General features: G+C 45.6%; 1 protein-coding gene across 1 annotated transcript in view; it reads right to left on the bottom strand.

Annotated features, from left to right (window-relative positions):
- TTLL9 (tubulin tyrosine ligase like 9) overlaps positions 1-13,149 on the bottom strand; it is a 48,451-nt gene that overhangs the window by 2,505 nt on the left and 32,797 nt on the right. The window contains exons 11-14 of the mRNA XM_005688368.2: positions 6,451-6,509; positions 5,512-5,708; positions 3,502-3,615; positions 2,192-2,316 (exon numbers count right to left, since the gene is read on the bottom strand). Coding sequence (XP_005688425.1) covers positions 2,192-2,316; positions 3,502-3,615; positions 5,512-5,708; positions 6,451-6,509 — 495 coding nt within the window. The remainder of the gene's footprint in view (positions 1-2,191; positions 2,317-3,501; positions 3,616-5,511; positions 5,709-6,450; positions 6,510-13,149) is intronic.

Below are 13,149 nucleotides of genomic sequence, written 5' to 3'. Positions count from 1 at the left end.
CAGAGTTACCTGCTTTCCTTTTGGAATAGCCAAAGCTTGAAGGAAAGGCTTTGGCCCTTGGGCCTGCCTGGGATGAGGACACAGTGTCTGGAGTTGGAGCAGCCATGAGGCAACAAGCCTCAGCATCAGGGCTAACAGGCTGAGTGTGGTAAAGAAAGGAAAGATCTGGGTCCTTGGTGGCACCGTGCAGCTGTCACTATGGCCTGCCCCATGACTTCTGGTGACTCAAGACAAATCAGTTCCTCTCTGGATAACTATTAGTTTGTTAGTTGTTTGCAGCCCAACCCAATCCTAAATCATACCAAACCCTAAAAGATACTCAAAACTTTTCATCAAAAAAGAAGGAAGAAAAATGCCACAAACAAAAAGGAAAATGACAAACTCATTTTGTTTGAATGGAAATATTCGAACAAAAGGAAAATATTTATAGTAAGTTTGACAGGGGGAAAATATCCTTAATATATTAATATCTAAGGCCTTCACAAATTTAGACAAATAGAAGCCCACTGGGGGGGGAAAAATAAGTACGGACAGCTTACAAAAGAACAACTGCAAATTTTAAATCTAAAGCCTCACACATAATCAATGGAATGCACAGAAAACAAGTAAATATTTTTACCTATGAAGTTGGCAAAGGTTTTTTTGTTGTTGCTGCTCCTGTCATTTTAAATTCAGAGCTTGCAAATTTGTGTAAACTTTCTAAGAAAGCAATTTGACTATAATAAGTCCATCTTTTTAACCCAGTAGTTCTATTCCTAACAATCTGTCCTAAAAAAAAATAGCCAGTTTCAGTTGAACTTTGAGAGGATGCCCTCACAGCATTATTTATAAAAGTAAAAAACTGGAGTCATGCCAAGTGCTCAATTATGTGAGACTGGTTTCATAAATGTGGGGATGTTTTGCAGCTGTATGGTAATTTTGTTTCTAATTTTGCCAAGGGGCAAGTGCTAGCAGCCTAGCTTTCGGGTTTTGAAGTTGGACAGATTGGGCTCAAGGCCTCTCTCACCACTTATGACCGAGACCGTTGGCGCGTGATCTAACATCTGGAGACTCTTTCCACATCTGTAAAATAATCAAGGCTGCCTAAAAGCGAAATGAGATAATGTATGTAAAGTAGTCTGGACCTGGCCATAGTGTGTTTCCAAAAGAGAGTGAGTGAAGGTTGCTGTCATGTCTGACTTTAGTCCATGGGGTCTTCAGGCCAGAATACTGGAGTGGGTAGCCTTTCCCTTCTCCAGGGGATCTTCCCAACCGAGGGATCGAACCCAGGTCTCCCGCATTGCAGGTGGATTCTTTACCAGCTGAGCCACCAGAGAAGCCCCAAAGAGGCTCTTACTAATGTTATTGAATGAGCTGGAAAATGCTATGTGGAAAAATTAGACTCAAAGCTTCAGCCCAATGCCAATTTTGTAAGAAAAAAATATGAATATATGCATTTTTGTAAAATTGGAAGGAAATACACCAGATTGTTAAAGATGGTTATGTTTGGATGATTTTTTTCATTTCTTTCTTTAGTTTTCAAATATTCTACAATGAGTGTGAATAATTTTTATAGTCAGGGAAATTTTTCACTTTTTAAAAGCCAAGTTTAAGGTCAAGCCCTGAAGTCCTTAATTTCTCTTAGCAACATATCGTGTTTTTTGTTTATGTGCCACCTAAGCTTTTTGAAATCTGCCTCATAACAGATTAATAATATCTTTCACCACATGCCGTGCAGTATTCTAGGCATATATTGAGATGGAAACTATCGAATCTGTTTTACAGATGAGGAACAGGTTAAGTCCCTTGCTCAAGGTCACACAGCTGGTAAATTTTAGACCAAATTAAAACATTCTGGGCTTCCCTGGTGGCTCAGATGGTAAAGAATCCACCTGCAATGTGGGAAATCTAGGTTCAATCCCTGGGTTGGGACGATCCCCTGGAGGAGGGCATGGCAAGCCACTCCAGTATTCTTGCCTGGAGAATCCCCATGGACAGAGGAGCCTGGCAGGCTACAGTTCATGGGGTCGCAAAGAGTTGGACATGACTGAGTGACTAAGCACAGCACAGCACATTAAATCAATAAAAGTGTACACAGAGAAAAAATACAAAACAATAGAAATCTAGTAAAACATTCTAATCTCCATGACAAGTTGCCTCTCAGACTACTTGCTACCTCCCATGTACCCACTCCCCACCTAGCCCCACATACCGAGATGTGTGTTGGTCACAAAGTTCCCCATCCCCGATAGGTCAGGACCCCCCTCTTCTCTGCTGACAGGGCCATCATTCCACATGAGGTCAAAGCCTCCTACTCGCTTCTCCCTTCCTGTGAGCCTGGACAAGCAGGAGATACAAAGGGTTAATGAAGGTTCACCTGGTGGGGCCCTCAAGCCAGGGCCCTGAACCTTCCCAGTGCTCTACTGGTGCCCACCCTGTCAGAGTACCTTCTTTTGTGCATCCAAAGTGGGGGATGACCTCAGGGGGTCATCCCCCATTTGTCCCCAGGCTTTCATACTTGGCCCCAGTAACGTGCTTTCTGGTTTAAAGTCTGCTGTCCTTCCCAGACTAGACTCCATGAAAGCGGGGATTAGACCTGTCATGTCCTTTATTTACTGTGTTCCCAGTGTTTAGCACAAGGGCTGGCACATAGGAGGGTCTCAAGTGTGTGATGAAGGAATAAGTGATGGTGGATAAGGGTGGTGGACACCTGAGGTTCTGCCTGCTCAGCATCCATTTCACTTTTTTTAGCCTTTGGATACCTGAGTTTTCCTTTTTGAAAACCAGGCCTCACTCTCTCACTCTCATGGTTCAAGTGGGGTTGACCCCAACCCCTGGGAGTGGGCACAAGACCTAGGCTTGGTCAGTCAGAGTCCCAGTGATTGATTCAGGGATGGGCATGTGACTCAATCCCACCAGGGAGCAATGAGAGTCAGCCCTCAAACTTTTGCTGGAATAACTGGGGAGAAACTAACACAGAGAAAAGAGATAAGAGAGGAAAGTGAGAACAGACAAACCAACCAACACCGTCTGAGCCATTCCTGAAGTCAAACCCTGGATCTTTCTATTATATGTACATCATTATATCAATAAATAGCCTCTTACTGAGCACTTACTGTGAGTTAGACATGTTAAAATAAATTACCTTTGTAAATTAACAACCCTGAGAGTTAGATATGAAATCTCCCACTTTACAGATGAGGACACTGAGGTTCAGAGAGGAGAAGTGACTGGGTCAGGGTCCCATAGTCAGGAAAGGTTGAGGAAATCCTGCGGGACTGAATCTCAGAAAGCTGTAGTTGGCCCTGTTCTGCTGGGTCAGGGCTGGGTCCTTGGGCCAGGACCCGATCCTTTGTGAACATCTCAGTTTCCCCACCTGTGGAACGGTGGGGCGGGGGAGGGTGGAGGGGCCAGAGACATCTCTGAGGTCCTCTCAAGTTCCAGGGTTCCAAGTTCTCTCTCCTCGGTGGGAGCCCTGATGGTGAGGTACAGGGGTGTATGAGTGAGGCCGCCCTCTCTCACCTGGCCTCCATGTCCACAATGTGCAGGGTGTCTTCCAGGAGGCAGGTCTTGAGCTCATAGTCCTCCTGGCTGCTGGCTGTCAGTGATGGGGACGCATTGACCTCCAGGAGCCACCTGGGGAGGGAAGGGGATGGAAAATCTTAAGGCTGCCTGGTCCCTGGAATTTCACAAGAGACTAGATGAGGTGCCTGGGCCCCACCCTCAATTCAACCAGCGCTGCTGTCTCTACGTTTCGATCTGAAGAAAGGTTTCAGGGACTAAAACTTCTGAAAACTGTCACACACTTGAAACCCCCACAGGGTCCAGGGGGTAACAAATGAAGCAAGCTGGTGGGGTAAGAACAATTTTACGACCTTGTGACTATTACTCCTTTGGCTTCTTTCGAAAGAGCTGGAGTATGAGGGAAACTTTCCTAGTGAACATTTGTCTATAAATGGTAACCAGGGGACTTCCCTCGTAGTCCAGTGGTTAAGAATCCACCTTCTAATGCAAGGGACATGGGTTCAATCCCTAGTGGGGGAATTAAGATCCCACATGCATTCTTAATACCTTTTTTCAAACACTGATATTTGGACTTTTCAAATTTGGGAATTTTTTTGTCTAGTACTAAAAGTTTAAAAATGTGTATTATCTGTAAAAACTTGATGTTGAAAAATATGTTAAAATGTTACCGGCCAATTAAAAAAAACAAGATCCCACATGCATGGGGGCAACTAACCCGTATGCTGCAATGAAGCGCAGATGCAGCCAAATAAATCAATAAAAGTATTAAATAAAAGATGGTTTTTAAAAGATGGTAACCAGCCTGCCAAGTCAGGAGGGTCGGGAGTGGCAGGGAGGGGTAGGCCTGTGGTGGCCTGGGAAGAGCGTTCCACCTCTGAAGGGGTGGCTCTGGCAGCTCAAGCAGAGTGTTGCCCTGTGCTCATATGAACCCAGAATTCTAAGACCCTCTGACTCTTCCAAAACATCCCTATGTTTGTGCAAACATCTTCCAGTTATGGGAGATGGTCGATGAAAATCAACCCAATGAAAAAAAACATTCTGAAGGTCAAACTCAAAGTGTCTGCAGGCCAAAAGCAGCCCAAGGGATTCCAGCCTGTGACCTCTGGTTTTCTGCAGCCCTGTTAGTTGACAGACAGGAATCTGGGGCACAGAGGGAGGAGGGCTCACCCAGCAGGTCAGTGAGAGACTGGGGGCCCCTTTTCCTATCTACTGCCTCCTCCTAAGCTCATTTCCCCCATCGGTGTCCACGTTAATGCCTGTAGCACAGCTTGTATCCCAGAAGGCAAAGGAGAGAGACCCACTGGTGCCTGGCCCTGGTTTCTCTTGAACTTGGGCCTGACTTAGGTCTTGCTCTAGGGCTCCTACTCCTGGCTCAGAAAGGCCCCCAAGAGAGATACAGTGACCCTGGGGAGAGGGCTGGGTCCAGGAGCCATAGTGCTGGTGGAAGCTGCTCAGTCCAGGAACATGGACTCTGGGCCCAGCTCAGCCCTGGACTTACTGCATGACCTCAAGCTGCCTGGACAACCCCACTGGGCTTCTGTGCCCTGTTGTATCACCCAAAGTCCATCAGTGTGTTCCCTGACAGCTCAGGTGTGTTCAACCTCCTTGTGAGCACTGTAGGAAGGCACAAAATTCTGGGAATTGACATGGTAACAATTCTGGGAATTGACATGGTAACTCCCTTGCCCAGCCCTTTGCATCCTCAAAGCACCAGGATTCACAGAGGGGAAGTTTCTTGCCTGATGGGAGGGGAGGATCGCTGACTCAGCAGATGCTTGGGAAAGGCCACAGTGTCGAGCATGGGGCTCATTTCTTCCTCATAACATTCCTCTCTGCACAGTGACCATTTTACAGACAGGCAAGCCAAGGCTCAGAGAAGGGAAGCATGCCCAGCTAGGAAGTTGCAGAGCTGAGCTTAAAGCCAGGCAGTCTAGGTGCAGAGTGTGTAAAACATCCTCCCTCCCCCGCAACCCCCACGCTCTCCGGGCCACCAGCCCATCCACTTACGGCTTGAGGTCCTGATCTATGAGGATGTCATAGCCATACAGCTCAAAGCAGTGCTTGTCGCTGATAATCACCTTCTGCACGCTCTGCAGGCTTCTGATGAAGATGTTGTCCATGTCGCTGAAAAGCGTCTCTACTGCCTCAGGCCCGTGCTTGGACGCCAGGTACTGCCGGAAGCGTTGCAGCATCCACTTGCAGCCCTGGGCCCCACCACCAGGTTGAGAGAGGAAACTTGAATCAGTCCAGACCTGGCCAGCCCAGACGGCCATTCACCATTAGCACAGACCTTAGTCTTGGACAAGGGGAGCCAGCCCTGAGTCCTGTGATGAGCAGAACCCTTACAGGGCAGAGAATTTGGACTCCCAAGGAGGTGTGGCCCACCCAGAGCCTGGGCCTCTCTTTCTAGAGCACTGCCTGCTATCTGCCATCCCAGATGCCCTGCATTGGCCTCTTCCCTGGGCCTGCCCTTTGAGGACAGATTGCACTGATCATGTGGGTACCCCAAGACCCAGGGAGTCACCCACAGCTTGCTGTTTTGGGTGTGTGCATGTTTGCAGGAGGCCCCCACAGGGTGATGGAGAGCTGGGGACCGGCTCTTCCTGTATTCATCTGTTCTGGCTCTTAACTCTGAGAAGTCTGAGTATGCTAAATATGAACCTGGTCCTCTGGCAGGTTATTAGGTAGGTAGTAGATAGATAGATGATATATCTGTCAAGGTAGGATGACACAACACAAATCGTTAAAGGGTGTACTGGTTTGATGTGTAACTCTTAAACATTTAAACATGATCTGTTGGCCTCCATGTATACGCTTACCCTGGGCCCTGAAAACAGGCAGTGACCTGACCTCTCTGGAGAACTCTCCTGGGCTCTCCCTCCTCACTACCCCACCCCACCCCAGTCCCAGAGGCCATATCCGAGGGCAGAAGCCCAGCTTCCTCACCTTCTTCGGGTGGTAGTCGGGAGACGTCTTCTGCACAGCGACATTGGTGAGGTGGACGTCTGGCAGAGGTCAGTGGTCAAGGGCCAGTGTGGATAAGAAGGGTAGCCCCCAGGGACCAAACTGAGACCCTTGCTTGGGAATCTCTGAGGGAAGGCTACCAAACAGCCCAGAGCTCAGGTGTGTGGGTTTTGAAGTCAGATGGACTCAGGTCCAAATCATGCCTGCATCTATCTTTACTGGTTGTGGGCTCCTGAGCAAGCCACTTAACCTCTCTGAGCCTGTTTCCCCCCTTATTAAATGCCGTTGCCTAGTAGTATGTTGACCTCCCAGGGTTATCTGAAGGATCAGATGAGATGCTGTGTACAGTGCTGGCATGGCTGATATTATTAGATTAGTTAGGATTGTCCCACTCTAGAGGAGAGAACCCTTTCTAACAAGTAGAGACACCAAATACAGAACAGCCTTCTCAGGACGTTCTGAGCTCTCTGTCACTAGAGAGGCTCAGACTGGGTGGCTGCTTTGTGGGAATATTGGAGAAATGACCCAGCTTTGGGATGGGGTCAAGATGGCTGCCTTTGAAGTCCCAAACCTGAGAGTCTGCCTTTTGGTGTCGTCACCATCACCGGTATTGTCACCACCGGTAACGTCAGCAACATTTCAAAGCTAATAGAGCATATTCACACGCATCATCTCTTTTCCCCAAATCACTCCCATCTCACAGAAAGGCTCAGAGAGACAGCCATTCAGCACACCCCATCCTCCCCCACATAACTAAGTAGGATGGAACCCAAAACCTCACGAAGAGGCAAAACGTAACTTTCTCCTGGACTTGGTAAAACAGGCGGGGTCCTAGGACCAGGACCCTTTGCTGCAGTGCTTGCACCTGGACAAACATCACCTCCTCAAGCGAAAATACAGAGAAACTATAAGGGACTAAAAAGAACTGCGTGCCATGTGCAGCTGGGGAAAATTATGGACAACGAGACACAAAGAGACCAAAGAGCCCTACTTCCACTTCTGAAGGGTGGGGAGCAAAAGCAGGAAGTCAGGAGCAAAAGCAGAGTACAGCACACAGCACCACCAAAAGGGTGGGCAAACCACCTATGCCAAGCTTCCAGCTTGACCCCTGGACACACCCCTACCCTCACCCCATAGCAATAACCAACTCTTCACACCTCCGTGATCCCAGCTAGCAAGGGAACCTGTTATTTGTTCTTGTTCCCCTCTGCTGCAGCAGGGACCCCAATAAAACCTTCCTGTATTTCTTGCCTCTGATCAATTTCTATTGATTGAGGTGGCCGACAACCTTGGTCGGTAACATTGGGCCATTCACAGATGGGGAGGTAGAGCCTCCAGGTCACTGATCCAAGTCTGACTCCCCTAACACGTATGTTTCTCCACATTTGTGGCACATCTGGCAGGATTGTAGCCTCTCCAGAGGAGGTGGGTATCCTCTCTAGCACCTTCTTTATAACTCTTCAGAGACTTTTTGGTCACACTTGTCTGAGAGTTTTTCTGCCTTAATTTCAAAAGAATAAGCACATAACAAACCACTAAATAAGAAGAGAACCCTTACATTTTTGGTCAATTGATTTTTGAAAAGGGCGCCAAGGCAATTAAGTGAGGGCAAGCATCATCTTGGGCTTCCCTAGTAGCTCAGTTGGTAAAGAATCCTCCTGCATTGCAGGAGACTCCGGTTTGATTCCTGGGTTGGGAAGATCCCCTGGAGAAGGGATAGGCTACCCACTCCAGTATTCTTGGGCTTCCCTTGTGGCTCAGCTGGTAAAGAATCTGCCTGCAATGTAGGAGACCTGGGTTCGGTCCCTGGGTTGGGACAATCCCCTGGAGAAGGAAAAGGCTACCCACTTCAGTATTCTGGCCTGGAAGATTCCATGGACTGTATAGTCCATGGGGTTGCAAAGAGTCAGACATGACTGAGCAACTTTCACTTCACTTCACTTCAACCATCATCTTTCCAACAAATGGGGTGAGGATGCCTGGATATCAGTGTGTGAAAGAATGAAGTTACTATACCACAGGCAAAAATTCACTCCAAACAGACCACAGACCTAAATATAAGAGCCAAAATTATAAAACTCTTAGAATAAAATTTAAGAATAAGTCACTGTGACTTGGGGTTAGGCAGAGCTTCTTAGATGGGACAGCAAAAACACAGATGACAAAAAGTAGATAAATTGGACTTGATCAAAATTAGAAAATTTTATGTTTCAAAGGATACTATAAAGAAAATGAAAAGGAAGTGCACAGAGGATTTTTAGGGCAGTGAAAATACTCTGTATGATACAGTAATGATGGACACACGCCATTATACATTTGTCCAAACCCAAAGAATGTACAACTTTAATATAAACTATGGATATGGGGTCATTGTGATGTGTCAACCCAGGGTCATCAACTGTAGCTAATGTAGCACTCTGGTGAGTGGTGCTGATAATGGGGGAGGCCGTGCACAGGTTGGGGCAGGCGGTCTATGGGGAATCTCTACCTTCCTCTCAATTTTGCTGTGAACCTAAAACTGCTCTAAAAAATAGTCCTTAAAAGAAAAATGACAACCCACAGAATGGGGGAAAATATTTGTAAATCATGTATCTGATAAGGGAGCAGTATTGAAAATACATCTAGAAACTTACACCTCAACAATAACAGAGACAATCCAATGAGAAACTGTGCAAAGACTCTGAGTAGAAATCTCTGCAAAGATTTGCAAATGGCCCAGAAGCTCATGAATAACAATTATTAGTCATCAAAGAAATGCACATCAAAACCACTTCACATCCACTAGGGTGGTTGTAATTTAAAAGGACAGATAATAACAAGTATTGGCGAGGATGTGGAGCAATTGGAACCCTCCTACCATGTTGGTGGGGATGTAAAATTGTGCAATGCTTTGGAAAATAGTCTAATAGTTGCTCAAAAGGTTAAATACAGAATTACCATGTGACTAGCAACTCAACACCTAGTATATACCCAAGAGAAATAAAAACATATGTCCAAACAAAAACTTGTGCAGAAATGTTCACAGAAGTATTATTAATAATAGCCAAAAAGTGGAGACAAAAAAGATGAAAAAAACTACTGCTACATGGTACAACATGATGAACATTGAAAACATTAAGCTTAATACAAGAAGTTAAGAGGACTTCCGTTGAAGTCCAGCAGTTAGGACTCCGTGCTTCCACTGCCTGGGGCTCGGTTCGATCCCTGGTCAGGGAAGTAGGATCTCACAAGTCATGCAACACAGCCAAAAAAAAAAAAGATACAAAAGGCCACGTATTTTATGAATCTGTTTACATGAAAGGTCTGAAAAAGACAAATGCGTAGAGATGAACATGGTTGCATAGGGCTGGGAAGAGGGGTTGTAGGGAAGTGGGAAATGACAGATAATGAGTACTGGGTTTCTTTTGGAGTGAGTGAAAGTCACTCAGTCGTGTCCAACTCTTTGGGATCCATGGCCTATATAGGACAGAATAATGGAGTGGGTAGCCTTTTCCTTCTCCAGGGGATCGTCCCAACCCAGGGATCGAACCCAGGCCTCCCGCATTGCAGGCAGATTCTTTACCAGCTGAGCCACAAGGGAAGCCCAAGAATACTGGAGTGGGTAGCCTATCCCTTCTCTAGGGGATCTTCCCAACCCAGGAATCAAACCAGGGTCTCCTTCATTGCAGGCAGATTCTTTACCAGCTGAGCTATCAGGGAAGCCCTAGAAAAGCTGATTTGGGGGATGGTGAAACTGTTCTAAAATCGACGGTGGTGATGCTTGTGTGAAGATGCTAAGAAGTACTGAGTTGTATGATTTAACTGGGTGACCTGTGTGGTATGTGAACATTCTGCAATAAAGTTATTATTTAAAAAGTGGAAAAAGAGGATGTTCAGGCAAAGTGAGTTACTGGTTTTAAGGGGGGAGCGGGGAGGGGGGGGAATTGCTCTCTTTTGTTGGAAGAAGCGCTCACATTTCTCGGCACACTGCTCCTACCCGCAGGAAGGAGAAATCAGGGACTTTCCTAGTTTCCCAGAGCAGAGGCTAGAGGAGGAGTATGGGTCAGCTGATTTCCCAGCCTCCTCTCTCCACGATGGACCTGAAACCAGGTTCTAATGAGCCAACGAGCTAAATGGTGAAGAGCAAGCAAACAACTGAAGCAATCCATAAAGAAACAGAGCTGAGTGAGTAGCTGTGAAATCTTTCAAGGGGAAAATCTTTTCTTAGCTTAGCAACAATAGAAATCACAGAGGAAATCAGTGAATATAGTCAACTATGTGAAAAGGAAATCAATCAGACTGAAAAGGCAAAAATCACGGGCAAGCACGGCTAGAGAAAAGATTTGTAACAAAGATGACAGGCTAATGTTTTTCTGCGTGAAAATCACACATAAATTGTTAACAATAAAATTTTATGACCCTCATAGATAAATAGATAAAGGATATTCAAACAAACAAACAAACAAAAAACTGGTAAAGGGCCATCTGGGAAAGTGCCCAAAGTTTCTAGTAGTAAAGGATACACAATTTTAAAGGAATGTAAATGGGGGGAAATGCAAATTGTAAGAGATGCAAATTCTAACGCAAAAATTTGCTTCCCCAGCAAATCAGTTATATTTTTTTTAAAACCTTTTTATTTGGAAAGAAAAACTCAAAACCTACAGAATACTCTCAAGAATGGTATAATGAATGCCCATATATGCTTCACTTAGATGTGACAATTGTTTAGGAAATGTGTTTTGTAATCTGTTTAATTGTCCCCAGTGCTGGGGAACTGGGGCTAAATGGGCCCTGTCAATGGGAGGGTAAAAATATGAGGAAATCTGGAAAACAATCTGGCTGATTCCCTTGACCCAGTAGTTACACCTCTGTGAGGCCATATAAAGGAAAAAATTTTAATATAGTAAAAGATTTATGAAAAAAAAAGTTTCTTTACAGCATTGTCTGTCATTATAGGAAAAAACTGCTGCTGCTGCTGCTGCTAAGTTGCTTCAGTCGTGTCCGACTCTGTGCGACCCCATAGATGGCAGCCCACCAGGCTCCCCTGTCCCTGGGACTCTCCAGGCAAGAACACTAGAGTGGGTTGCCATTCCTTCTCCAATGCATGAAAGTGAAAAGTGAAAGTGAAGTCACTCAGTCATGTCCAATTTAGCGACCCCATGGACTGCAGCCTACCAGGCTCCTCCGTCCGTGGGATTTTCCAGGCAAGAGTACTGGAGTGGGTTGCCATTGCCTTCTCTGGTAAGAAACTGACAATTTCCCAAATGTCTGCAGCAAGTACAATAGGATTAGTAAACCAGTGAGTCTACTCAGTGGAATACTTTGTAACTAATAAAAAATGTCTATGAGGAAAATACTTAAATAATGTTCAATGAAAAAAAGGTTATACTTATCTAGTGGGATTGTTGCAGGAAGGAGGACCCCTTCCAGGGCCCAACACTGAGCTCTTGTCTAACACTTGGAAATGAATTGTCCAAGGAGACACGTGCTAACAAGGCAAGAGATTTTATTGGGAAAGGGCACCGGGGCAGTGAGCAGTAGGGTAAGGGAACCCAGGAGAACTGCTCTGCCACGTGGCTCCCAGTCTCGGGTTTTATGGTGATGGGTTGTCTTTAGCCAATCATTCTGACTCAGAGTCCTTCCTGGTGGTGAACACCTTGTTCAGCTAAGATGGGTGCCAGTGAGGATTCGGGGAGGTGGTTGGACATGTGGGGTCTCCTTTTGACCTTTCCTGAACTCTTCCAGTTGGGTGTGGCTTATAAGTTCTGTGTTCCTCACCAGGACCTCCTGTCGTAAAATGCAAATAGTTACTATAGCACCTAGCCAGGGTGGGCGGTTTCAGTCAGTGCGCTTCCCCTAACAGGATCAGTCATATATAAAAGGGTGAGCAACAACAAAAATTTCAGAGGAGATACACCAAAAAGGTTATTTCTAGTGTGACTAGAAAAGGTTTCTCTTCCTCCCTCCTCCTTTTCGTACATTTCTCCTGGATTTTCTGATTTGTCTTCAAAGAGCTATACTTTTATTATGAAGACTATATCCTTTAAATGTTTTATTATCTTTTATTAAACTAATACATATCAGTTGCAAGAATAGTTCATAATACAAAGAAATGTTAAAGTTAAAAATACATGTTTCTTGACCTGAATCCCAGGGACGGGGGAGCCTGGTGGGCTGCCGTCTATGGGGTCACACAGAGTCGGACATGACTGAAGTGATTTAGCAGCAGCAGCAGCAGCAGACCTGATTTTAATCTTCTAAATTTTTTAAAGTTAATAGATTTGTGAACCTCCTTTCATATATTCTTCTAAATGGAAAAGTAAAAGCAAAAAATGGGATTGTAAACAGAGCCCAACACTGAGCTCTTGTCTAACACTTGGAAATGAATTGTCCAAGGAGACACGTGCTAACAAGGCAAGAGATTTTATTGGGAAAGGGCACCGGGGCAGTGAGCAGTAGGGTAAGGGAACCCAGTTCTACACGCACATGTTGTTTCCACCTCACATTCTATCATAGACACCTTTTTTTTTCACCTGGCCGCACTGCATGGCTTGTGGGATGCTTGTGGGATATTAGTTCCCCTACCAGGGATCGAACTCCGGTCATCAGCAGTGAAAGCACTGAGTCTTAAACACTGGACCACTAGGGAATTCCTGTAGTTACCTTTCCATAACATTTCAGTCACCTCACTGTTCAGCAGCT

The sequence above is a fragment of the Capra hircus genome, chromosome 13 (assembly GCF_001704415.2).
Source record: "Capra hircus breed San Clemente chromosome 13, ASM170441v1, whole genome shotgun sequence".
NCBI classification, from domain to species: domain Eukaryota; kingdom Metazoa; phylum Chordata; class Mammalia; order Artiodactyla; family Bovidae; genus Capra; species Capra hircus.
Note: the sequence above shows the minus strand (reverse complement) of the source record. Positions and strands in the feature narration are given on the sequence as shown.